General features: G+C 45.8%; 2 protein-coding genes across 2 annotated transcripts; one reads left to right on the top strand and one right to left on the bottom strand.

The window, feature by feature from the left end:
• Positions 1-2,237, top strand: LOC136287912 (transcriptional regulator Kaiso-like). The gene has a single exon (XM_066180602.1). It carries the CDS (start codon positions 1-3, stop codon positions 1,966-1,968), a length of 1,968 nt encoding a protein of 655 aa, XP_066036699.1. The 3' UTR covers positions 1,969-2,237.
• Positions 2,238-13,413: 11,176 nt separating this feature from the next.
• Positions 13,414-26,133, bottom strand: GPN1 (GPN-loop GTPase 1). The gene is made up of 14 exons (XM_066180271.1): positions 26,025-26,133; positions 25,827-25,920; positions 24,779-24,818; positions 23,524-23,590; positions 22,597-22,634; positions 22,000-22,078; positions 21,805-21,899; positions 20,073-20,118; positions 18,504-18,650; positions 16,418-16,500; positions 15,897-15,936; positions 15,121-15,211; positions 14,531-14,641; positions 13,414-13,950 (listed from the first exon to the last, which is right to left on the bottom strand). The coding sequence occupies exons 1-14, from the start codon at positions 26,115-26,117 to the stop codon at positions 13,859-13,861; spliced, it is 1,116 nt and encodes a 371-aa protein (XP_066036368.1). The 5' UTR covers positions 26,118-26,133; the 3' UTR covers positions 13,414-13,858.
• Between the last annotated feature and the right edge of the window lie 3 nt (positions 26,134-26,136).

The raw sequence follows: 26,136 nt of genomic DNA, 5'->3' as shown, positions 1-26,136 counted from the left end.
ATGGAGGGGAAAAAAATTCTCTCTGCAACACAATATCCTAGAGTGCTCCTTCAGTCTTTGAATGAGCAGCGTCGCTGTGGACTTTTCTGTGATGTTACAGTCATTGTGGAGGGACGGAAATTTCCAGCTCACAGAAACATTCTTTCAGCCTCAAGCACGTATTTTCACCAGCTTTTCTCGGTGGCTGGTCAAGTGGTTGAACTGAGCTTTGTAAGAGCAGAAATTTTTGGAAAAATTCTTGACTATATATATAGTTCCAAAATAATGAGTGTTCGATCTGATGTACTGGATGAACTGATTAAATCAGGGCAGGAGCTGGGTGTTAAATTCATAGCTGACCTGGGCATACCTCCAGCCAAAGGCAAAAATGTGCCAAGCAAGGTCGAAGACGGTGCTGCAGGAACTTCAGCTTCTAGTCCAAATCAAAGAGATGCTGAAACACAGGAAACTGTAATCAGGCCAGAGGGCCAAGAGGCAACAGTCGGGATGCCAGTTATAGCACATTCGTTCTCCTTAGGGGGGATACAATTTGAGACTGCGAAAATTACAGAGAGCGATTCGGATGGTGAGGATGATGATGATGATGTTATTTTTTGTTCTGAGATTGTTCCTCGAAAAGAATGTGCTGAAGACAAAAAGGTTGCAAGCCAGAACCAGCCTCGCTCAAGTCCAGCTGGAGCTGCTGACCGAACATCCTGTGGCAGTGGTGGCTCTCCCCATTTGACCAACACCACAGCAGCTCAGAGCCTCACTTTGTCTGCCAGTCAGCTGAACTCAAACCAAGCACAACCAGGTGCTGAATCTCCTGTCTCAGCAACACCACAGCATTTTACTGGTAATATCATTGGGCTAAACAGGCCTCTGCTTAACTCATCCCTTGGTGCCAGCTCCTTGCATCCAACACATGTGACTCCTACAATTAATTTACTTGAGGAGAACCAGCAGCCATCCCATAATGGCTCTGTAACTGGAGTGGAAGCAACTGCTGCTGATGATGAAGAGGTTGTTGAAGATGATGTCGATATCATTAGCTCTTCTACTCCTGGTTCGGTCAGCAGCAGCTCTTTGGTTCAGCAGCCTTCTGTTTCTAAGGCAGCGAGCACTGAAGGATCAGGTGTACAGAAAAAGCAGTTTACATTTTCACGAGAGCTATCTCCTCAACCTGGAGAACTGAAAATAAAAATTTCAGATATCCTTTCTGGAAACAACAAGGAATTAAGTTTGGATCTAGCATCGAAGGATGTGGCAGATGGGCTGAAAATCAAAACATTTGATACAGCAACTGAAATAGGAGGCTTATCCACAGGCTGTAAGGTTTATGCAAATATCAGTGAGGATACCTATGACATCGTCATCCCTGTGGAGGGTGATTCTGAGGAAAGGGAAGCTGAGCCTGATGACACACCCAGAAAGGCTGGTGATGAATCTCCAAGGGGGAAACGCATGAAAGTAAAGCACAATGACCACTACGAGCTCGTAGAGGATGGCAGAGTCTACTACATTTGTGTCGTGTGCCAGAGGCCGTTCCTGCGTCTGAGGAGCTTGTGGAGACATTTCAACATCCACTCCTGGGAGAAGAAGTTCCTGTGTCGCTACTGTGACAAAGTTTTTGCTCTTGCAGAATCTCGTACCAGGCATGAACTTCTCCACACCCGGGAGCGAAGGTACCAGTGCTTGCTGTGTGGCCAATTTCTCTTGAGGTACCGAAATGTGGCCTCCCATATAAGATCAGTTCACAGCCAGGAGCCTTCTGGAGACACCAAGCTGTACCTGCTGCACCCCTGCAGGTCCCTGCAGGTCAGACAGGACACCTGCATTAGTGACCACCCCAGCAGTGTCCCAGGGATAAACGAGGGGGGATTTGTCCCTCATGATGGCTCAGGGAAGGATGGCACTGAAGGAACAACATCCAAGTCTCCAGCCAAACAAATCACCTGGGATGACATTTTTGTTCCACAGGGAAATTAAACAATTTTTAAACAAAACCAGTCAGAGGGAATTACTGAATTTGAGTTTGTGATACCAGAATCTCACTGAAATGTTTGAAATGCAGGAAAAAGGATTCAGTGGAGGAGCATTGCAGCTGTTTTAACTGAACTGTTGAAATTGCTGTAAAGTCAAAGGTTAAAGTCTAAGGAAGTTAACTTTTTCTAAAACGTCACCAAGTGGTAGCACTTAGATGGACCATGCTAACTGCAGTGATTTGTGGAAGCAATTAATCAGAAGATTTACTTCAATATAAAGTAAGACATTTCTAAGGTGCTAACAGTGTTTTCTGGTATGTTAAATTTGATCAAAACATGAGGATTTGTGGCTTGAAAATGTACAATTCCTTCTAAACAGCAAGAAATACTTCAAAAATAATTGAGGTATTTCCTGTACCCATGCTTACCATGTAAACCCTTTCTTTCATGTTAGCACTTTAATGCTGAATTCTGTTTGAATGTTAACCAAGAAATCAATTAGAGTTTTTCATCATGGTCTCTTGATCATGGAACTATTAAAAACAAATAATCCCACAACTTGTGAACAAGGGGCCAAAATTCATCATCCCCTACTACACTGCAGTAGTCTGTTTTTGAGCTAGCATCTTAATTCTGCTTTTATAACTCTTTATGAATCATCTGTCTTCATGCAAAAAGTCTCATCAACAAGCAATACTCAATTAGGGCTAACTTGAGCAAACTTTACTTGGCAGTGTGGTGAGCAAAGTATTCAGTGTCCTGGACCATGATATTTCACTCTTTACAGTGGGAAAAAAACAAACCCCACAAAGCTCAATAGTGAAGAAGCTTAGAACATGTAGGAAGGAGATAATTTTACCTTCTTAAAGCCTGAGAAATATTGTTACGTTTTCTTACTGCTGGAAAAAATGCCAGTAATCAGTTTGATGTAAAGTGCTGTTCCTTTTGTGTTTTTTTTTTTTTCCACTTCAAGAAGAAGGACTTCAGTCTGGAATCTAAAAATTTATGGTAGTTTTTTTTTTTTTTTTTAATTTGAAGGCTTCTCAAAACTACAAATTCATGTAAGTGCTGTATTGATTTAGTACTGAGACCGCTGAAGATCTTCTGCCTGTTTGGGTAGATCTTCAAATGAAACAGGGATTTGGATTTCCCCCCACACTTGCCCACGTTTATACATTTTGGAAGATGAGGACTAAACCAACAACCAGAAAACACTCTTTATTCACCGTGACCCAAAGTATCATTTCTCTGCAGTTGTTCTAGTTGTCAGTTGTTCCCAGGTTTCGGTTTATTGTGTTGATGTTTTATTCTCCTTGCAATTGGTGCCTGTTTAGCAGATGAAAGAGAAATTAGTTGTCCAGCTTGATCAGGAAATGGTAGAGAAAAACAGCTGCTTACTGTAGTCATGGTTTAGCATTTAAGAGTTAGTGACTTGCTGATTTTTGTAAATGGTAATATGAAAACTCCTCAGCTTCTAGAGGTGACTGAGAAAGACTTGTGCACAGTACTAGTTATGGAAACCTTTCATTGCTTAAATTGCAGATACAGGTTTCTCTTTTCCATGTTTTAAATTAGCATCTTGATTTTATGACTTTCAAAGTTAAAGGTTTTAGACATACAGCAGTCTTCACAGAAAGGCACTTAAATGGTTCAAATATAAGTTGAGCTACCAAAAAAGATACCAGAAATCCACGTGAGCAATGATGAGAGGGGGATTTGTTTACGTGGTGCATATAATGCTCAGCACTTCTCTTTTGTCAGGCAAGAGCATGATACACCCGGTTATTCACAAATGCAATGTTATTTTTATTATTGACGTGATGTGTTTAATCACAAAATAGTCTTCAGTTGGAAGGGACCCTCAAGGATAATCGAGCCCAACTCTTAAGTAAATGGCCTGTGTGGGGATCTGGAATTAAGCAGAATTAAACATAATGGCTATCACTATTTGCTGCTGATATATTTAAAACCTTAAACTTAAAAGGTCTCTTTTTGGAGGAAAATTGGAAAATGAGGGCTTTGTAATTATTTTCTCTGGAAGACTCATGCTTGCATGCATCTCAGGGTCTTCACTTTTCCTTGAAAGTGATTTTTGATATCCAAAGTCCAGAGGTATGGAAAGCATTTTTTAATACTTCCGGTATTTATTGGTTTGGAAACGTGTTAGATCCAAAACTTTTTATAGGGCCATGAGTTAGCTTTTATATGTAGATTTCTGGCTATTGCACTTTTATTTGTGTTTTTTGTTTGTTTTGTAAGCATTTAATTTGGAGTTTGACAATGAAAAAAATTATAATGAAAAATTGGCTTTGGGGTTGTGGAAGAAGCTGATTTTGGGGTTATTTGGGGTGATTTTAAGGTGATTTTTGAGGCAATTTTGGGAGTGGTTTTGGTATGATTTTGTGTGATTTTTGCAGCGATTTTCATTGTTTTTGCGGGGTTTTGGGCAGAACTGGGAGGGGGTTTGGGCGAGCTTTTAGGCAGGACTGGGAGGGGTTTAATGTGGGACTGGGAGGGGCCTTTGGTGACTGGGGTGGGGCCTAAGTCGGACTGGGACAGGCTCAAGCCAGACTGGGAAAGGCTTAACCAGGACTGGGCGGGGGCTTAACCAGGACTGGGCGGGGTTAAGCAGGAGTGGGTGGGGTTAAGCAGGAGTGGGCGGGGTGTAGCAATGTGTTTGCAAGACTTAGGCCACTCTGTTTACCAGCCAAACCGTTTGAGAAAACTCATCAAACCACCTGCGGTTTTCGTTAGCAGAACTCTGAGGAATTCATCAAGGGTACCGAGAAAAACAAGACTAAAATAAGAACCAAGAGCGTGAGAAACTGTCCAGCAAGAATGTTAAACCGAGATAAAGGAGAGGCACAACGTGATGATGGACCCTGACCCATTAGTTGTCCTGAAGGATGTGTGCCTGCCTCATGGACAGGCGAGCCGGGCAATGAAATGATGTGTGAACAAGTGACCAAGCAGCCTTAGAATCTATAACTGCAGTATAATGTAAAAAATAAATGGCTTCGGCTGAAAACACATTGGTTCTGCGGTTCAGAAGTCCTGAGCTCCCACAGAGCGGCTGTCTTGGTTTGACAGAGGTGTCTGCTGGGGAGGGGCAGGGCCGCCCTTCGGAATGGAGCATTCAAACCCCCTCCCTCGAAATCATTATAACTTAGAAAATTAAAGGAGTTTCAGGCAGAGCTATGGGCATAGGAATAACACTTCTTCACTAGTATGTATAACAAAGCAAACAAAACGACAACTACAGCATTAATAACAAAACACTACAATAAGGCACCCCCACCTCTTGCCGCCCCCCGGGGCTCCGGGAGCGCCCCCAGCCCCGGCGCTGGAGCCATCGTGCTGCTCTTACTCACTCCCAGTACGATCCCAGTACGATCCCAGTATGACCCCAGTACGATCCCATTATGATCCCAGTACGATCCCATTACGATCCCATTACAATCCCAGTACGATCCCAGTGCGATCCCAGTACGATCCCATTATGATCCCAGTACGATCCCAGTGCGATCCCAGTACGATCCCATAATGACCCCAGTACGATCCCAGTACCATCCCAGTACCATCCCACTATAACTCAGCCCCGGGATCGCCCCCAGCCCCAGTGCAGGCACCATCGCGCGGCACCTCTGTGGCCCCGCCCCCAGAACCGCCTCCGGCTCCGCCATTGGCGCCGCTCTTTGCCGCTCGCCAATGGCAGCCCGATTCTCCAATGGCGTCACCCGTCTCCGGACGGATCCCGGCGGGGAAGGCGGAAGCGAAAGTGCGCGAGGGAGCGCGGCGGGAGCGCACGGCGGAATTCCCGGGAATTCCCCGGGATCCCCTCCTGGCATCCCCCGGGACCCTCCTCGGCCACGCCCTGCGGGACCCCCGGGCCGGGCTGTGCTCAGCTCCCGACGCCTGCGCTCGAGCTCTGCCGGGAACCCGCGGGCTTCGGCCCAAGGCGGGGGAAGCGCCGCCATCCGCGGATCCATTTTTTCCTGCGGCTGCGGCTCCCACCCCCGGCGGAGCAGGACTGGGCGCGGGGACTCCGATCCCTCATTCCCAATCTCCTTCCCTCGCTCTCTGCTGTGCTCTCCCTTTCCTTCGGGGGACCATCAATCGCAGAGCGGCTGCAGAGCCCCGTGCCCAGCCCGGGATTCCCAGGAAAGGGAGGCCTGGGGGTGCGGTGCCCCGGGCTGGCCGGGAATGGGGCTCCGGGGCTCCCCGGGCTGACGGAAACAGGGGATGCGGGGGCTGGCAGAGGAGGATCCCCGGGCAAGGGGCTGCGGGGCGGTGTCGGTGCAGGAGAGGGGGCTGCAGGGGGTCCCGGAGCTGGGGAAGGAGATGCGGGGGGTCCCAGTGCCCAGGAATGGGGATTCCAGGGGGTGCCGGGGGGACTCCCCAAAGCCCCTCCCAGAGGGGAGCGGGAGCTGGGTCAGGAGCTGTGGGGAGAGAAAAGGGGGTGAGCCCGGCCTGGGGGGACATGAGGGGGTCACAGGCGCTCCGAGGGGGGACACGAGCCCCGGGGACCCCCCCTCACCTTCTCCCGCAGCGGAGGCCGAGCCCCGGCCCCGGCAGACGAAGCCCCCGAGCCCCGGCAGCATCTTGGGGGGCGTCCGGCGGCAGCTCCGGGGGCGGGAGGGGCAGGATCCGGGAAAGGGCGGCGGCTGCCGGGAAGGGACCGGCATGGGCTGGGACAGGCTGGGATGGACTGGGACACCGGGATGATACACCGGCACACACCGGGATACACCGGGATACACCGGGATACACCGGGCCCGGGACCGGCACCCACTGGAAGCAGGATCCGAGCACACTGGGACCCAGCAGGACCAGAACTGGGGAACAGGGATCACAGTGGGAGCAACTGGGATTGACTGTGACTGGCATCATACTGGTGGAAACTGGAACCTTACTGGGACAAGTGGATGTTACTGGGAATGAGTATGCTGAGGGCAACTGGGATATACTGGGAGTGTCTGTGACCATACTGGGGGTCACTGGGAGTGATGGGGTCTACACTGGGAACAGCTGGGATGGACTGGGACCATGCTGGGGAGACTGGGACTCATACTGGGATCATACTTGGAACGACTGGGTCTGTGCTGGGGCAATTGAGAGGAGCTGGGATCGAACTGGGATCGAACTTGGAGCAACTGAGACTATACTGGGGGCAACTGGGATCATGATGGCATCAGAACAGGATCATACTGGGAGTGACTGGATCTGTGCAACTGGGATTACACTGGGAGGAAATGGGACCGTGCTGGGGACAACTGGGATCATACTGGGAGCAACTGGCACCACACTGAGAGTGACTGTGGTCATACTGGGATCATCCTGGAGGTGACTAGGAGCATGCTGAGGGCAACTAGGACCATGCTGGGGCAACTGGGACATACAGGGAAGGACTGGAATCATGCTGGAGGTGACTGTGAGGGCTGTGAGCAGAGACTCGTGTTGGAAGTTACTGGGAGCAACTGCGAGTGGGTAGAATTTCATTGGTCATCAATTCAAATCATTTCCCCACGGAATTCCCATGGCAGTGGCTTGGGGGGGGAGATCCATCCATGGAATTCTCACCTGACTGAGATGAGAGTGAGATCCAGCCATGGAAATTCCATGGGATTTCCTGCAATTCCCCCCCTTTCTGAATCCCACATTCCCATAGGAATTCCCCTCCCACACCCACCTTTGTGCTCCAGAGCCCCCCGACCATATCTGATGTATTTTGGGAGCTCTTCCACACAGGTGTGTCCCAGATAATCCTTCATCTGCTCCACCATGATCCCTTTGGATTCCCAGCACCTCTGGGTGATCCAGGTGGCACCGTGGGACACTGCAAAGCTCCCGGATCCCAGCTGGAAAGAGATGACATCTCACCCATCATAGCTGTACCAGTGGGATCCATGGATGCTCCACTGGACAGGAGGTCACAGCTGGAAACCACCTGCACCCTGTGGAGACTTGGGAACGAGGAGGGAATGGACCCAGGGAGTCATGTCCCAGCTCCACAGAGCCCCTTGGAGCTCCCTGGATTCCCATTCCAGCCCCACAGATCCCATCCCAGTCCTTCAGAGTCCTCCATTCCCACAGATCCCAGCCCATTCCCCGGCTCCCCCCACTCCCCCCGCTCTGGTTGTACCGGCCCCGTCTCCAGGGCACTGTCGGCCAGAGCCGGTTCCTCTCCTTGAGCTGGGTCTGGCTATCCCAATGTCCTGGGTCTGGCTGTCCCAGTATCGCGGGTCTGGCTATCCCAGTATCCCAGTTTGGAGACTGGTAGACAGTGGGGTGGCAGGGAAAAGGCAAGCAGGGGGTCGTGATGCCCAGAAATAGAGGAGACAGGGGGGTCCCTGTGCAGGAAATCCTGAAGACATTCCTTACTTCATCCTTCAAGACCACTGACCCGACTCAAGAGAAGAACTGCACATGCATGAAGGACTAATGGCCTCATTTTAATACACAACTGGGGTGTGAGGTGCTGGGGTTATGCACATGGATTGTATGTAAGACTGGAAAATAAATAAAGGAAAGGACTTCTGTATGAGGCTGCCACGTCTCTAGGGGACCACCCCCATGCAGCCTGCTGGTGTTTTAATAAACATTCCACTATCTAACTTTAATTACTTAGAGGGTCTTTGTCTGTGATTTTCGGTTTTTTATGACTCATTGAGTTGAGTCATTTAAAACCGGGAAAAAAAAAACCCTGCTGGAGAAGGCTCTGCTGGGCTGTGAGACCAGCTAGGGTGGTGAAATCCCCTCAGGATATTCCTGGAAGAGTGGGCTCCCCACCCGGCCTGTTCATCCAGCAGCAGACCAGGACTCCTGGCTGCTGAAATTCCGGACAAAAGGGAATGTTTAAAAACTGAAACAGTTTTAAACAGTGACCTGCAATGCGTGGTCAGTGTGGTAGATTTTTAGGAATTAATTTGTGTTCATAATGAGACACTGTATGAAGACATATTTTTATGTCTAAGCAATGCCACATTCCTGGAAGGACCACCTCTGCCAGGAATCTGGGAATTACCCACTCTCGAGAGAAAGGAGGGTGAAGATGGAGTTAAATCCCGCCATCGGCAGTCGTTGGCTCAGTAATCAATACCTGATATCAATCTCATCGATCTCGTCAAGAATATACATCTAAATACTAGATTCCCATAAGCCTGGACGAAAGCCTATTCCTCCTCAGAAAAAACTATTCACGGGAGCAGCCACCAGAAAAGAAACCAAATGAATACCATCCAGGACCAAGGAAACAAAGACCGATGAAGTAATCGATTGCACAAACCAAAAAACTGTGTAAAAGTGGACTCTGCACAAACCGAAATTGTGAACCAGGGGGGATTCGCTGCCAGAGAGGCCGGATCCGCGGTTCACCCAGCCCCGATTCCGGGATCAGAACTGCATTTTGCTTGTGGCTTTATCAGGTTTTTTTCTGTCAAGTTTTAATAAATTCTTCTATTTTATGAAATTGGCTGATCCTTTATAACAGTCAGGAAAGGCTGTTGGTGAGCTGTGGAGGCGTCCCACGCACAACCTGTGCCTGTGCAGTGTCCTTGCAAGCTGCAGCGGCATCCGGTCAGTGGTGTCCAGTCAGTGGTGTCTGGTCAGTGGTACTTGGTCAGTGGTGTCCGGTCAGTGGTGTCCAGTCAGTGGTGTCCAGTCAGTGGTGTCCGGTCAGTGGTGTCCGGTCAGTGGTGTCTGGTCAGTGGTGTCCGGTCAGTGGTGTCTGGTCAGTGGTACTTGGTCAGTGGTGTCCGGTCAGTGGTGTCTGGTCAGTGGTGTCCGGTCAGTGGTGTCCGGTCAGTGGTGTCCGGTCAGTGGTGTCTGGTCAATGGTGTCCCGTCAGTGGTGTCTGGTCAGTGGTGTCTGGTCAGTGGTGTCCGGTCAGTGGTGTCCGGTCAGTGGTGTCCGGTCAGTGGTGTCCGGTCAGTGGTACTTGGTCAGTGGTGTCCGGTCAGTGGTGTCCAGTCAGTGGTGTCCAGTCAGTGGTGTCCGGTCAGTGGTGTCCGGTCAGTGGTGTCTGGTCAGTGGTGTCCGGTCAGTGATGTCCAGTCAGTGGTGTCTGGTCAATGGTGTCTGGTCAGTGGTATTTGGTTACCAGCAGAGAAAGCTCTGGAGCTGTGCTGGGCCGGGCAGGCCTTGGTCTTTGGTCGCTGGCAGGAGGGGATTTTGCCATTTGCTGCACCACGGAGGGCTCAGTTTGGTGGCGATTTGGGGCTGGCAGGCATAAGGGCGAACCCTCAGTTTGGTGGCGATTTGGGGCTGGCAGTCATAAGGGCGAATCCTCAGTTTGGTGGCGATTTGGGGCTGGCAGGCATAAGGGCAAACCCTCAGTTTGGTGGCGATTTGGGGCTGGCAGTCATAAGGGCGAACCCTCAGTTTGGTGGCGATTTGGGGCTGGCAGGCACAAGGGCGAACCCTCAGTTTGGTGGCGATTTGGGGCTGGCAGGCACAAGGGCGAACCCTCAGTTTGGTGGCGATTTGGGGCTGGCAGTCCAAAGGGCGAACCCTCAGTTTGGTGGCGATTTGGGGCTGGCAGGCATAAGGGCAAACCCTTGTCTGTGGTTGTTGTGAATGTCCCGACTGCGGGCGAGGCTGTGACAGAGATGTTGAGACACACTGATAACACCAAGTGATTGAGGAGTTTGGACCCGCGGTTCCGTGCTCGTGCCACCGAAACGGCCGGGGAAAAACAAATCAAATGGGGCACATGCTCGAAGCCCTTGACAGCGCAGTATCTTGTGTGAACGGTTTAATTTCCTTTAATCAAAAGGCACCCCTCCCCGCTGCGATGGCGGCGGCATTACTGCGGTGACCGGCGGACGGTATTTACCGTGACACCGGCGCTCACGCGGAAAGCGTCCGGAGCTGGAGAGGCCGTGAGGGCGGCGTTCGCTGTTCGGGCCTCTCTGCTCTGGGATTTGAGATACACAGGTTGAGCGCTTTAGGACAGCGTGTTTGTGAGTGTTTCCCGCGGGAGTAATGACATTGTGATGCTGGTTTGCCTGGAAGGGATGTTTGTTCTGTTGTGTTTTGTGTTTGGGAGTTGTGTTTGGGAGCTGTGGTGCATTTTTGAGGAAAAACTGCCATCTCGTGTCAAAAGTTGTAAGTGCAGCACATGCTGAGTGGAATAGTAAAAGTGGATCGTTGAAAGAGCTGATTAGTTTTGGGAGCTGGGACGTGGATGTTTTGGAAGAGGATTGGGAACAGACAAGGCACAGGACTAAGGGCCCTGAAACTGGGGCAACAACAGGCGTTCACCTCACCTTCAGCCAATACAACGGCAAATAAAAGTATTCCCCCCGTTCAATTTAATCCCCAACAAGACCAGAAGAGGGGTTTTCTTAAAATTAAATCTCCCAAATGATGGGAAAACAGAGATTTTTACCTCAATTCAAACCTTTTAAAAGGAGCAACAACAGGGCTTCCCCCCCTCCCCCCCCCCCCACTTTAAACCTTATACAACATTTTCCCCCTTCCACTTAAAACAGAACACAGGGATTCCCTGTCAACTGATACCCTTAACACTCTGGAAAAGCCAAGTTTTCCTTCAGTCAATACCCTTGAAACCACAGGTGGAGGGGGATTCCCCCCTGCTTAAACACAGACAATACCAGAAGAGGAGTTTCTTCCCACCTGGGGCTGCTCTGAGCCCTCCTCATCCTCACAGCTCACACCTGAAAAAAGGAGGGAAAGCTTTTCAGTGGAGAAAATAGCCATTGTGGTAGCGCACTTTCAAACACCTTCAGAAAAAGCAGAATTAGCACCAACTCCTAAGACCCCTGCTGAGGAACCCAGCCCTCACTGGGATACCCAATGCAGCAGACATCAAAAAGGAGCAGAAAAGTCAAGCTTGAAGTGGAAAAAAAGAACATAAATGCACCAGACTTTAAAAAGCTGGTGTATTTATTTGTGTATTTATTCTCTCCTTGCTTTTTGCGATGACAAATATGAAGTAAAACCACATTGCACACAATGCAGAGGTAGGATTTACAGGTCTTCCTTTTGGCAGTCTGGATGACAAAAGTCTCCTCCTGCACTAACACCCAGCCCAGTTTCAATCCATCCTTACCCAAACAACCCTTCCTCACCTCCCATTTTCTACCCCTCTGCTCAGGGCTTTGCACCTCACACTCTTTCCTGCAGCTTGATAAAATAATAATAATAATAATGTCCCATTATTTATTCCTGCTTGCTAAATAGTAATATCCCAGGAGCCTGATTTTGGATTGTTTTGTGGAATTATCTGAGTAGCTCTTACTTCTTACATTTACAGTCTGTCCATGGCAGGTCCAGCCTGTCTTAGTGCCACCCTGAGCCCTCAGTCTGCAGGGAGATGAACACTTTGGGAAGTTCTTGCAGCTCTAATGTTTTAAGGGTTATGATGATTTTCTGGGAGCAGACTGTCCATCCAGACCTGTTCCCCTCCCTCTCCCTGTCAGACTGTACCTGCAGCAAGGCCCAGGTGAGATCAGGGTCTGTAAAATCTGACTACTGATGTCTTCCCGAGGCTGAAGCTGTTTGCTATCAATGTTGACGAGTGTGAGGTGCTACAGGCTCAAAACTTGTACTTTTCCCCCTGAATCCCAAGATACTGTGTCCAAAAGAAGCCCCTTTCTTTGTGGCACCTTAGGGATACTTGTCTAGGCAGCAGGTGGAGGAACCTGTTGTTGTGTCAGCATGGGAACTGTCAGGACACTGATACATCAGCACAGCCAGAGGTGTTGGGAAGAGATCTCCCTTTGGGCTGGAGCTAGGTTAGGTCAGTGTGGCTCCTTGTGAACACTCCCACAGGACTATACACGTCAAGTTTTCCAGAATTCCACCACGAACACGGTGCTGTACAATCCTGGCGACCACAGTTCAGAACTGGGTGAATTTGAAGTACAGCTGAAGGGTTTATCCACTAAGAAGTAGTGATTTACAAATTAGAGTGGTATTCCACACTGGCAACTTGGGATTGGTGCTGGCAGACCCTGTGCCAGATTTCCACTCGGAGACCTATCCAGTGAGGCCACCACTTTGTGTGGAGGAAAAAACCCCAAAGATTCCATGGTCCAGACTGCTAAACTGCAAGTGAACACCTGTGCCTGTGGTGCCTGCCAGGAAAGTAAGTATTAGCCAGTCTCCTATCACTTGTCTGTATTCCAGGTAGGCACTCATCTATGGAAATGCCTTTGCTTTAAGTAACCTAGGGATATATGCAGCCAGTACATAACCATGTATATTTCTGCTCTCAGCCAAATCAAGCTACAGTCTTTTTATTACTTTCCCTCCTGGGAACTTTCTTTACTCAGGATTTTTCTGGGAGGCATCTGTACCATGTCTGCATAATATAATTAAGATGCTTTTGCTATGCATCCATACAGATGGGCTGCAAGCACAGGGAAAAATGTCTCACTGTAGAACAGTGCATAAAATGAAATCTCCTTCTATTATCACACATTCGTTTAGTACATAAAACATATTTAATGAAAACCAGAACCATCAAACAGTAAGTAGATTGATAAAGTTCAATACAGCACCACTTGTGCCCTGGCTGCAGCAGACACCTGACTGCACACGTGAATGGAGCATGTTTCCGGGCACCAGTTAGTGCTGTAGATATTGATACTGTCAGAGCTCAAAATATAAGCTCTCAACAGATAGATCTGAAGAATCTGGAGGAAAATAAACTGCTATCTGATTCCTTCAGCTTCAGGAAGCCACAGTGGCAGATGGCGAAACGTGCAGTCAGTTGGCTACAAGATCTTTAGCTCACATGACCAACAGTCACTGCAGAAAGAGAAATAAAAATCTATCAGAGGAAGCAGTTCACAAATAGAAGTCTTCACGCATGGTTCCATGCAAGTTTCTTTATGCTGTTCCTTCCAAATCTTCTGTTTGTGAAGGTCTCATTCATTCAGGTCGCTTTTTCTCTGGCATTTCATCTGCATGTCTCGCATGAAGTTTCTGAAGGCTGGTTCTTCATGACTCTCCTCAGTCACTGGGGGAAGAGACGACAGTTCAGCACCATTCTACTTTTGTGACTGACAAAAGCTAGAGTCAGGATAGTCAGAACAACCTAGAACATCTGTTGGATCTTCAACTACATTACAGGGCAAAGGAAATAAGTGATCCTAAACATCAATGGAACAAGAGAAGAATGAAGATTAAGTCTGTGAGCTATGGAAAAGTCACCCTTTAAGAACTTAGAAGACTGCTAAAAGCAGAAGCAAAAGCAAAGAGAGCCGGGGGCAGAAACTGTAAGGTCAAAAAGATGATAAAACAGCTGTGCATCAACCAGAGGTCACTGCGTGCCTCAAGCCTAACAAGTTCTCTGGTTTATGTGTGTTATACATCTCTTAATTACTTAAATAGAAAATTTACAATTGAACTCTCACAAAGGTTGGAGAGTGATAGCCCTGGAGCAAACATTGCAGCTGGGCTTTGGTATGGTATCACAGGTATTTAGGTGACTGAATGTTTGCTTGTTTTCCAGGCTCTCTTTACAGTCCATCCAGGCAATGAAATACAGAGGGGATTTCCTGACTAGATGGGCAGCTTTCAGGCCTCATTCCCTTTACCTTCATGGTCAATGTCATCAGTGTCACTGTCCCTCTCTTCTTCCTCTTCATTGAGAGTCCCTCGTGTTAGGATTAGCTCAGAGGGACCCATTGCAGAAACATCAGCAGGTCCTTGAAGGGAAAAGAAATGGTTATACACAAACCAGCTTGCTAAAGGTAATGTATTGTTAACACTGACAACTTTTATCTGCACATAAACCACAACAATTAACACCTGATCTGGAAGGACAGAGAACTGTTTGGGATCCCAAAGACATAGGACAGATTTCATCAGCCCATACCTCGGGTAAGGAACAGTGCAGCCAACAGCAGAGCTTTCCCATATTCTAATCTGTTTCACCTTTCCTCCACCACTTCATTATTTTTAGTATGTCTGCTGCTTTAGTTACACAGCAGGATTTCTTCCACGCCTGTGACTGACACAGGAAGAGCTAAGTGTGGCCAATCCCAGAGGAACTAAAGCCCCACTCCTCTAACATGGAGATACTTTCACACTTTTGCTGTGGGAACAGAGAAGCACTTCTCAATGCAAACTCTTCAGAACTCTTCAGAAAACTTCTGCAGTGAACCTCATTTTTCTGGTGAGGTACCTGCCAGTGTGCTGCCCTGCACACACACACTGCCCATGTCCTTCCACAAGTGTTCCAGCTGCTCTCTCTTTTGTTTCTCTTGAGCTTCCTCCTGTAGATGAAGAGTTACATGTGGATTCTGAGAACATTTAAAACATCACTAGAAAAGTAACCTCACCCAAACCCCAGCCAGAGTGCAAGTCACTAAGCAGATCTTACATTACAACTAAGGTTACACAGAACTTTTGACCAAACACAGACAGCATCAGTATGGCAGACTTCTAGAACATTTTCAGAAGTGTCAGGAAGCCAAACTCAGTGCAGCTGTGCCTGTCCTTTGGACAGCCAGGACTCAAGGTGAGCAGAGCTGCTGATTTTGGCACTGCAAATCAGTCTCTGTTTCTGTCTAAGTCAAACCAGTGTACACTTCACTGGTACAGGAAGATACAAGGATAGTCTCAACAAATCACTCAAGAATTTATTTTCAAGAACTCTCTATCCTTCTGAATGGAAGATACAAAACTATTTCCCAATCATTTTCTCACAATTAGCTCAAACACTAGCACTAAAGCAGCAAACAATACGTGTTTTATGAAACATCTTTATTCTTGTAAAGATACGCTCCACCACCTCTAGGAAAAAAAGGCAGATAGCAGACTTCTTCAGGACAGGAGTTTTCCCACACTGAGCATGACTAATAAATGCGATGTTAGACCCTCTCAACATAAAGGCAATTGTGTGCATAGAAGTGCCCTCAAGATACACTCTCTGGGTGTACAATAGCTGAAAACACTTACTAGTGATTTTCTCAGGCGCTCGTACTCTGGACGATACTCTCTGAAAAGACAGAGTGCACTCAGTCTGAATCAACACATGATTTATAATAAGTAAGGATCATCTCAGAGGCTTCCTTCTACCTCAAAAAAAAGTTCTCTAGGCTTTCACGTTTGAGAGACATTTCAGAAGGACTAACAGTACATTTAACCCAGATTTGGATTCTGAAACCAACGGATGCAAAATAAGCGAACATAGTTCATTGAAACAGCAGGAGTTCAAACCTTGACTGCTGTATAGAATTAGAGAAAAAATATTACTTCACATATTTGATGGCACAGATAGCTTTTGCTTTTTCACTGAACAGGGAACACACAAATTCACTCTGAATAGTTCCTTTACACTGCCACTTATTATGCTGATGCCTGAAGTTTATTAGAAACCCTAAACGACCTTGGCTAAGGGCAATGTAGAGTCTTTCAAATCAAAGGAGTTACAATTTAATACCTTCAGGAAGTGTTCACTGAGTTAACTATCCCCTTACCTCTCATATTCATCTACAGCTTTAGAAAGCTGGATAAAAAACTCATCCAGTCCTGTGCCGAGCACCGCAGAAACACCAACCACCTGCAGAAGAAACCACACACCAGAAACTCAACAAGTTTCTAACAAAAAAACAAAACCCAACAAATAATTACTAGGCTAAACTTAACCGTAGCCATTTAATCAGCACAGCGACGTAGGAATGTGCAGTAACACTTCCGCTTCTATCCATCCTGCTTTCAAACTTTCGCCACTTGCTGTTCATGTTTGTTACCTCTGATTTTTGGTTGTTGCTGGTTTTCTATTTGGTGAGTTGCTGCAGTATTTCGGGGGGGTGTTTCTTTGGGGAAGGGGGTTTGGGTGTTTTTTAACAAGTTGGGCATTTCAAGAGAAAGTCAGGTCTTTCTGTTGCTTACATGTTTACTGTTATTAATCCAATCTGCATCTAGGGTTACAAGTAGTATGGATCAGTGTACTTGAATTAGCAAAATAGACAGCTGCCCTTCTGGCTCTGAAATTACCTCTAATACTTTGTATGTAGCTACATCCCATTTTAAATGTCTGCAGTCCAACCGCAGAACAGCAAGAGGTGAAGAATTTAATCAGTTACTACGGCAATACATTCAACATGCACGTCCCCTTCCTAATTTGAACTTGTCTATCATTAGACTCCTGGCCATTTGTTCTGCCTGTATTAAATCAATCACCTAAAAATACATTTCATTAGGACTATTATCAGTCAGAATTGATCATCTTCGAATAAAAATTCTTCCTCTTTTTGAAAAGCAAGACAGTCTCAACTACTTATTTTCAAATGGAAGACTTTTTGCAATACAGCCTTGCACTTGATCATTAAGAGAGCAAACATGAGGCAGCTCTCCAAAGGATTTTAAGTATTAATATATGCTGACATAGCTAATATTTAAACTTTCCCTGCATTTAAGTACGAGCTGCAGTCTATGCTATAACCATCATATGACCTGAAATATGACCTAATTAACAAATAAGGAACAGGAAGTACTTAAATTCTGTATATGGCACCACTACAATCCCTTCTGAAACTCTGTATATTGTTCCACGGAGAACACTTACGATATTTTTGTTCTGGCTACATTATCATTATCTATCTGAATGGAATCACTTATTTTCATTGTCTTTCTTTTAATACCCATAAAGCCAAGAAGGCTTGCTTTTGCTTTAATAAAAGCTGATGACACACACAATTAGCTGAAACCTTTAGCACAGACTATGGGAACAGTAGCAGCCTCCAATGCATAGGGATTCATGAGGAACTGGATTACTTTGTCCTCTCAAAATCTGGTTAAGTGAGGAAAAAAACCCCCAACTTCTTCTTGCACAAGCAGATATGGGGGGGTGAGGAGGAGAGGGTGTTTGTTTGGGTTTGAGATTCTTTCCGTTTTCCCTGTGTACTAAACTGCACAACTGTACCAGACCCTTTCTGAAAAAGGAAAATTATCTCAGACAGGAAATGCTGCAACAAATAATGCTGCCTCTTAGCAGCCTATCTTAGCTTTCTTCTCATGATTAATCACAGTTCAGTATTAAATTATTCAGGGCTGCCAATCAGCCCTGAACAGTGCCCTGAGAGTGACAAGTTACTAAAGTTGCTGTGTTCAAATTTGCAAATCCTCAACACGGCTCATCAACAGACTACAGCTCAAAAGGGCAGTGCAAAGACCCTTCACAGAAGGACAGAATGGTTAGGATTGGATGATACCTCTGGAGAGTCCAACTTCTCTGCTCAAAAAGCAGAATTAAACAGAACAGGTTGCTCACAGACTTTGTCAGTCTCCAAGGATGGAGACTTCACAATTTCTCCAGACCATCTGCTCCAGTGCTCAATCAGTAAAAATGAAGTAATTTTTTTCCTATCCTGTTTAAACAAAGTTTTTCTTGCATTTCACTTTGTGTCTGTTGCCTCTTTTCCTTTCCCTGAGCACAAGAGAACAGAGTCTGCCTTTTGCCTCCCTTACACTCTACTCCCACCCGACATCAAAAACATTATTCTTGAGCTTTCTCTTCTCCAGGCTCTTATGAGAGGTAAGAAACAAAAAGAAGATCCTTACCTTCAGTGAGCTGTAAAATTCATCCAACACTAAACTCATAGAACGAGTCAGGTTACTGGCATAGGAGGTCTCTTGATTCAGGGCATCCTGAAAAGTCTCAAAGTCCTGCATCCATTCCAGTGCAAAACTGTGGTCGATTATGTCAGTCTGCAAGGAGAAGGGAAAATATTCAGAAGCAATAATCTTAGCTATAGACTGTGAAGTGGACAAATAAAAAAAAAATTAAAAAAATAAAAAAAAAATTAAAAAAAATAAAAATCCATGTTAAGCTTATTTTCAAAATGTTAATCTTTTCAAAATTCTCAGCCCTGGTCTGAAGTTTCACAAGTTCTGTTTCTATCAAGCCAATTACATGAATACCCGAAAAGAAGACAAACGAGCACTCAGGCTTAAGAAGGCAACAACTGTTTAAGGAAACAATCACAGGTCTAAAGCCTTCTATGACTTACTGCAAAGGAGCATGCAAAATCTGCATGCTGTACAATGAAGTTTACAGTGTAAATGGCAGAACATATGACTGAGGCCAGACAAGAGCAGCCCTCACTGAAATCCCAAGCTTTCCTGATTGCTTGGAGGATGGGGGAGCAAAGTGCCACTTCTACGCTAGGTAGCAGCCCCTGGATGGGGTCTCTATAAACATGAGCTGTGTTCTGACCCAAAGAAGTTACAACCCAACCTCAGAGCAAGACAATGGACATAAACAGGTGAGATGGTTCCACAATTTTACGCGGATTCATATGCAAACAGTCAATTAAAAAGTTTCATAAACCTCTCACCACAGGCATATCCACTCTTAGCACAATACGAGGTGCCTAAAACTGATATATTTCATTTCCCTGCACCAATGGGAAGGAGAAAGATGAAGCTCTGCCTAGCATTACTCACAAGATTTGAGACAGAACTGAATCCACCAAGGGCCAAAGCCGGACTACTTAGAATTCTATAAATAAAATCAAATCACCTCTACAAATTGCTTTTTTTTCCCCCCTGCAAACCTTAAAATTCTAAAATCTGTTTGTCACTGCACATGTGTCAGTTGCCCAGGATTCTTCCATTCCTGTCTAGAGTTAATTTTAAAAAATTAAATTGCATTTGGTTAAAAATTCTTAAAATGCTGTTGCCTTTACTCTTTAGCAAAGGCAAACGTGAAATTAAAATCAGGTTTGAAGTGATGAATCCTAAGCCTCGGGCCTACCTTTCCTTACCCGTACTGATCAAGTCCCACTTTTAGTCTTTCAAATAGGTGTATTTTCTTAAGGGAGAATGATTTTCCTATGTCGTGCATTTTTCTATGGGGGGAAAAAAAACCCTTAAGGTCCCAAACGTGTTTCAAAGTGTTGCTATCCTCTCTGACTTGGGGGTTTGGGTGCAGCTGCCCATCCCTGTTATGCTTGTAAATTTGGACACCAGATTAAAGACGCCTTTTAGAGTTGGTTGTCAGCCTGCAGCCCCCTCCCAGTCTCTCTTTTCTAGAAAAACCTATTATTGTGGTAAAACGAAGACACCACACCAAAGAAGCTAAGCAGAACAATGTTCCACTACGAAATGGAAACCAGAGCTTCAACTTACTTTGTTCATAACCACGATGAAAGGTAGCTTTGTCTTGTACAGGATGCTGGGCAGGGAGACAAAAAATGAAAATTTAACATTAATTTAAAACTCACTAGAACAGAAAGCAAGTTAAGCATAAGGCAGACAAGACTTGTGCAAAACTAAACACATTTGACATCAGAAGATAATTATTTTCCTCTACACCAATCAGAGTGTAATTTTCACCCAGGTCCTGCTTACAATCATTGAACAAAATATACCTCCCCAAGAGGTAAGTACACATCCGTGAGACAGAAAATGTCTGGCACACGCAGTTGATTTTGGTTACCATTTTCTATGACTCTCAGATCCCAGTTTTCAACTCTCTTTGCATTTTGCATTCGACTCAGACCTCGGATTCTGAGAGATTGTGAACTGAGCAATGAATTCAAATAACACAGAAGATCTATAAAGAGAAACTACCTCGACACAGGAGCTCACACATTCATTTCACTGTATTTGTGCTATCACCTTTTGCTCAAACTAATGCCAGAAAATGCAGCATGCAATAAGGCACATTTTGTACACTATTACAGTGCTACAGCTCCTGACCTTGATACAAGGATTGCAAGGGTTTTTGAAAACCTTTCACCAACATTTACCGGGAATTTTTACAGCCCCAGCTATGCTAATCATTCTATAGATATTTAGTCCCTGATTTAACAGGAAAGAAATCAGATAAATTCATGTATGAAAAAGAACAGAATAAATCGAGAACTCCTTGCTATGCTGAACTCAAAACAAATCTTGAAGAATCTCCTAGAGTATCAATGACATAAAAAAATGGAATAAGAAACTGTGTGTTTACAAGAGGGAATTTAAACTAGACTATCTTGATACATCTTAGATAAATGGGTTTATAAGCAATAGGCATTGTTAAATCTACTGTAACCAGCAAGCATCGCACCAAGGTCTCATGGATTATTTAATGCTTTCAGTGGGAGTTTTGAGCCAATGACCTACAGATGTCCACTGGCACCTTAATTATTCTGTTCTTTCAATGAGGAAACCACTAAGAGAATAACCACACCGGTAGATTAAGTGGATATGAGACATCCAAGTGCAAAACTAACCACACCCTGGGCTGCATCAAAGGCAGCACGGGCAGCAGGGTGAGGAAGGTGATTCTCCCATTTTACTCTGCTCTCATCCCACCTGGAGCACTGCATCCAGCCCTGGAAACCATGGTACAAGAAAGACACGGACCTGTAAAGTGGGCCCACAGGAGGTCATGCAAACCATTAGAGGACTGGAAGGACTCTCCTATGGAGACAGGCCAGAGAGTTGGGATTGTTCAGCCTGGAGAAGGCTTCAGGGAAGCTTTACTGCAGCTTCTCAGCACACAAAAAGGTTTGTAAGAAAAATGGAGTGACTTTTTACCAAGGCTTGTAGTGACAGGACAAGGATGAATGGTTTTAAGCCGAAGGGGACATGCTGAAAAAAATTTTCATGACAGTGGAGAGATACTGGAGCACACTGCACAGGGAAGCTGTGGTTGCCCCATCCCTGGAAGTGTTCAAGGCCTGGTTGGATGGGGCTTTGGACCAGCCTGGTGCAGTGGAAGGGGTCCCTGCCCACAGAAGAGAGCGTGGACTAGACGGCCTTTAAAGGTCCCTTTAAACCCCAACCATTCCATGATTCCCCTTAAAAACTAACTAATTAAGAGACACAGCAATTGAAGCAGATGGGGTGCATTTACAGCTTTTCTTACCTGCAGGCATAGAGCATGTTGGACATGAAAGTGACAGGGTTGGTGCTGCGAGAGGTGTCCATGACATAGACAACAACTGAAGGAAAAGAGGAGGCCTGGGAACACAAAGCAAAAGACAGCTTAATTAGAAGCTCACTGCTCAAAAGCCAGGTCATTCACACAATTCCACTGACCAGTCATGTCAAAAGCACTTACCAAGGCCTCAGTTATGATGGTTCCTGATGCTGACCAAGTAAATACCTCAATTTGCCCTGGTGTGTCAATAATAACATACCTGGTAAGAAGTTACCCCCAAACAACAAGGGAAAATTAGTTAAGCACAAGGTCCTGTTCTGACTAGATTATTACCAGCATACAATGGCAAATGACATGATCACTCTATAACAGATGAGAAAAGCTTCTCCCAAAAACGAATAAAATTTATGGGCATGCCTGAAAATCTCCTGTGTGAATTTTGTAACAAAGAAGCATTTACTCTGATGAGTTGAAGGCATCAATTTGACAGTTAGTAGTGCAAAATCTTCAGAAAAAGAATTAATTACTGCCTATCTGAAGAGTGTGTGAGAGAAAATAATAGTCTAATGGAAGACAAGAGAAGCAGGACTGTAATAAGGAGGCTTTTTTTGATGTATCCGAAGAAAAACCTAGTTTATCCGTTCTGTGCCCTTCTCCATATAAAATTTACACCAAGGCTGAAAAAAAAAACTAGAAAACATTTAGAGAAGCTTTTTAAAATGTTGCAATTTCCCCACAATGATCCCAGAAAAGCACAACTCAGTAGAATGTACTCACTTGGATGCATTTTGTCTTTTTTCAATAAACTTCATCACCTGATTGAAAAGGCAGAAGCATATTTTGTACTTAGACTCACAATAGGAAACTTTCATCTTCATTTCATAGCAGAAACTACATTAACTTGCACAGCTACAAGTGAATATCAAAAGGTTTAAAGTCTTTAAGCTTTTCAGGGTGTGAAAATGCCCTACCTAAGGAGGGGTGAAAAATGCTCAGACCCCACAAGACAACCTTGATTTTGTGCGTGTTCCAGTACTTGGCGAAAGAAATTAGTACGTGACTAAAGGCAGCTGTTTTCTGCCTTTTCTCTATCTTAATATCTGACATCAGTCCCCACCCCACAGCTGATTTAGTGCTGTGATTTAGGAGTGCTGTCAGTTACCAAACAACCCCGAGAAAAGAGCTTCCCTACTTCAAAGCCAGAGCATTCACAAGGAAGATTTTATAGGAAACATGGTGGAACAACAGTCCTATACAAAGACTGAAGAATGTTCCCCACACGTGGCTTCTTAATTTTACTTTTAAAAAAAGCTGAAAAACTGAAATCTCTCAGGAGGGATTACTTTTGGATTCCTTCCAACACCCTGACCAACAGTGTCAGGTTGTATTTCTGACTCTGTCAGGATTTCTAGGATTTTCTGTTTGTCTTGTTTGCTTCTTTTTTTCTACTACTACATTTGTATTCTTAATATTTATAGTAAAGAACTGTTATTCCTATTCCCAAACCTTTGCCTGAAAAGCCTTTAATTGCAAAATTATAATAATTTGAAAGGAGGGGGGTGGATTTACATTCTCCATTCCAAGGGAAAACTCCAGCTTTCCCTGGCAGATACCTATCTTCCCAAACCAAGACAGACATACACAACTCCCTGCCCATCTCCAGCACAGCACTGTAGGAACAGCAAGAGAAAAACAACCTCGTACCTGGTCAAACCTTGTAGCAAAGAGATTGAGGGAGGTCACTATGCCGCCGTTTGGGCCCAGCCCATATCTGATGCTTCATTTAGGAAAACAGATGGTTATGCAGAGCCCACAGGTTGTCTTTGTCAACCCTGACAAACGGATGCACACTGGACACCTTGGGATCAAGGGACAGTAGCCCTAAAACACGATTAGGTCTTCTCAGTCATCCAGCGGGGTAACAAACACTCTCTTACCCAAACACGTGGGACTGACAGAAGGAGGAGGGGCTACGTGGCTTCTCCTGGCCATTTCTGCTTTAACTGCACAAGAACCAGCACTGACTCATAACACACTGTCTTCTCTATCACTACTCTCAATACCCAAACATGAGGGCAAACATCCTCCTTGGGCCCTTATTAACAAGACACAGAAGCTCCAGTAATGGCTAACAGGAGATAATGCACTCACATATTAATTTGAAACTTATATTTAGGATGTTTTGCTGGTAACCCCGAATCAAACAACAGCCAAAAATCAAGAATCCCATCCCCCACCACCTTTACCCTTGTCTGAAATATTAAATTTAAGAGTCATACTTGCAAGTGAAAACCAAAGACTGTGCATCACCTCCATCTGCACAAGCTATTACGTAAGACACCCAGCACCTCCACAGCCCTCTGGAGGTGCAGCCACTTTAGTGAGATGTTACTGCACTACAGCCACCGACACTGTGAGCAAGAGCAAACACCCCGATGTCTCTGAGATTCAGAGAGACAACAGTGCCTTGGTTACAGTCAAATGGAGAGATAGTTTTCTGCATCTACTACAGGCAAGTAAGAATTTCCGTATTTGTTAACGACAAATTGATTTAAAATCAGACATGGTGAAAAGGCTGCTGGCTTCCACAAAAAAAAACCACACAAACAAACAAAAAACCCCGAACTCAATAGAAAATACAAGTTCTTTGAAAGAACAATTGAAAAAAAGAAAAAAAATCTATGTGGGCAGAGTCCCTATTCCTTGTTAAAAATTACTGTTAGGCAGAATAATTTTTAGCACAGGAGGAAATTACCTAAGAAGTGCTAAATCTTGTAGAACACACATTCCTAATACCACATGCAAGAAATACAGAGACAAAACCTCCTGATCGTCATGGAACCCTGCAGTACTGCAATCCCCCCACCTCCTGCCCCTTCAACACAGTGTGCAGCAACAGATTATTTTCAAAAATTTGAAATTTCAAATTTCATTATTTAGACAAAAGAAAAAAGGATACAGTTTCATGACTTCTTTGTACTTCACGGTGTCCCTGATATCTAGGGGAGAAAGACACATAAGCAGTTTTCCAAACCCCGGCTGGTCACCACCAGTTAATAAAGTATACCTGTCTGTGTTACTAGAGATCCAGCACTGCAACAGATACGCCAGTCATTCTTCTGACAGCAGTGAAACAACATTGTGTACCCACAGTGTCTTTCTTATCCTTTGGAGAGGCTGGCTGGCGTACTTCACAGAGTGTAAGAGACAGGATTGTCACAAAACTAGGCACTGGTATGCTCCTTGGAACAGCTAAACATAAAATCTGTTCTACTGCTAAAATGTTTTCTCTAAAACTCGTGTCTTTTAAAGTGCTTTAAAGCTCTTTGTTGATAGCATACATGTATAGAGTGAACCAGATCAAATCTGCTAATCCTTTCATTACTGACAAAAAAAAGCCTCCAGAACCCAAACACCTCCAATCACACCAGATGATATAAAAAATGTACAAACGCATTGGAAGAATGGCTTTGGTTCTAAAAATATCCATATTAACGACTGTTAGGAGAAAAGAGCTACAATTAAAAAAAAGCCTCCAAGTCCTTCTTTTGTTCGAACTTGGACTCTCCTAAGGGAACACAGGCAACCCAGCTTGTACTCCCTCAAGTAAACACTTCCACAGAACTCCAGGCAGCAGCTGACAGAACGAGAGGACATAGACTCAGGCTGTGTCAAGGGAAATATAGTTCGGATAGTAGGAAGAAGTTTTTTCACAGAAAGAATGATTAAGTACTGGAATAGTCTGCCTGGGGAGGTGGTGGAGTCACCATCCCTGGACGTGTTTAAAGAAAGACTGGATGTGGCACTCGGTGCCGTGTTTAGTTGAGGTGTTCGGGCTGGGTTCGATGATCTTGAAGGTCTCTTCCAACCTGGTGATTCTGTGATCCTGTGACCCGAAAAGCACTCTCCGCGAACCGGTTCTGTCCCTGTTTCAGGCCCCACGTACCCGCTCTCTCCCGGCGGACTGCAGGCCCGGGCCCGCCCGTCCCGCGGGGCGCAGCACTCACCGATGTTGGCGGGGAAGGGCAGGTTGTGCACGGCCGGGTCCAGGTTGATCACGTACGGAGGGCAGCACTGCTCGTGCAGGTGGGCGGCCAGGCGCTGCGGAGACACGGGGAAGGCGTCACGCCCCGCCGGGCGCGGCGACAGCCCCGGGGGCAGCCGGCGGCTCCCCGCCGCCCCTCACGACTCCCGCAGCCCCTCACCTGCACGAAGGTGGTTTTTCCGGAGCCGGCCATGCCCAGCACCAGCACGCACACCGGCGCCGCCGGCTCCGCGGCTCCCGCCGCCGCTGCCATCTTCCCGGAGCTCCCTTGT

The sequence above is a fragment of the Chamaea fasciata genome, unplaced genomic scaffold (assembly GCF_029207755.1).
Source record: "Chamaea fasciata isolate MVZ Bird 193981 ecotype frontalis unplaced genomic scaffold, bChaFas1.0.hap1 SCAF_3, whole genome shotgun sequence".
NCBI classification, from domain to species: domain Eukaryota; kingdom Metazoa; phylum Chordata; class Aves; order Passeriformes; family Sylviidae; genus Chamaea; species Chamaea fasciata.
The sequence above is the reverse complement of the archived record's forward strand: the minus strand, read 5'-3'. Positions and strand labels throughout refer to the sequence as shown.

Coding starts and splice junctions, on each gene's coding strand:
- LOC136287912 (XM_066180602.1), top strand. CDS start 1: ATGGAGGGGAAAAAAATTCTCTCTGCAACACAATATCCTAGAGTGCTC.
- GPN1 (XM_066180271.1), bottom strand. CDS start 26,117: ATGGCAGCGGCGGCGGGAGCCGCGGAGCCGGCGGCGCCGGTGTGCGTG. Junction 20,119..21,804: donor AACATGCTCTATGCCTGCAG/GTAAGAAAAGCT, acceptor CTCCCTGCCCAG/CATCCTGTACAAGACAAAGC. Junction 16,501..18,503: donor AATTTTACAGCTCACTGAAG/GTAAGGATCTTC, acceptor TTTCTTCTGCAG/GTGGTTGGTGTTTCTGCGGT.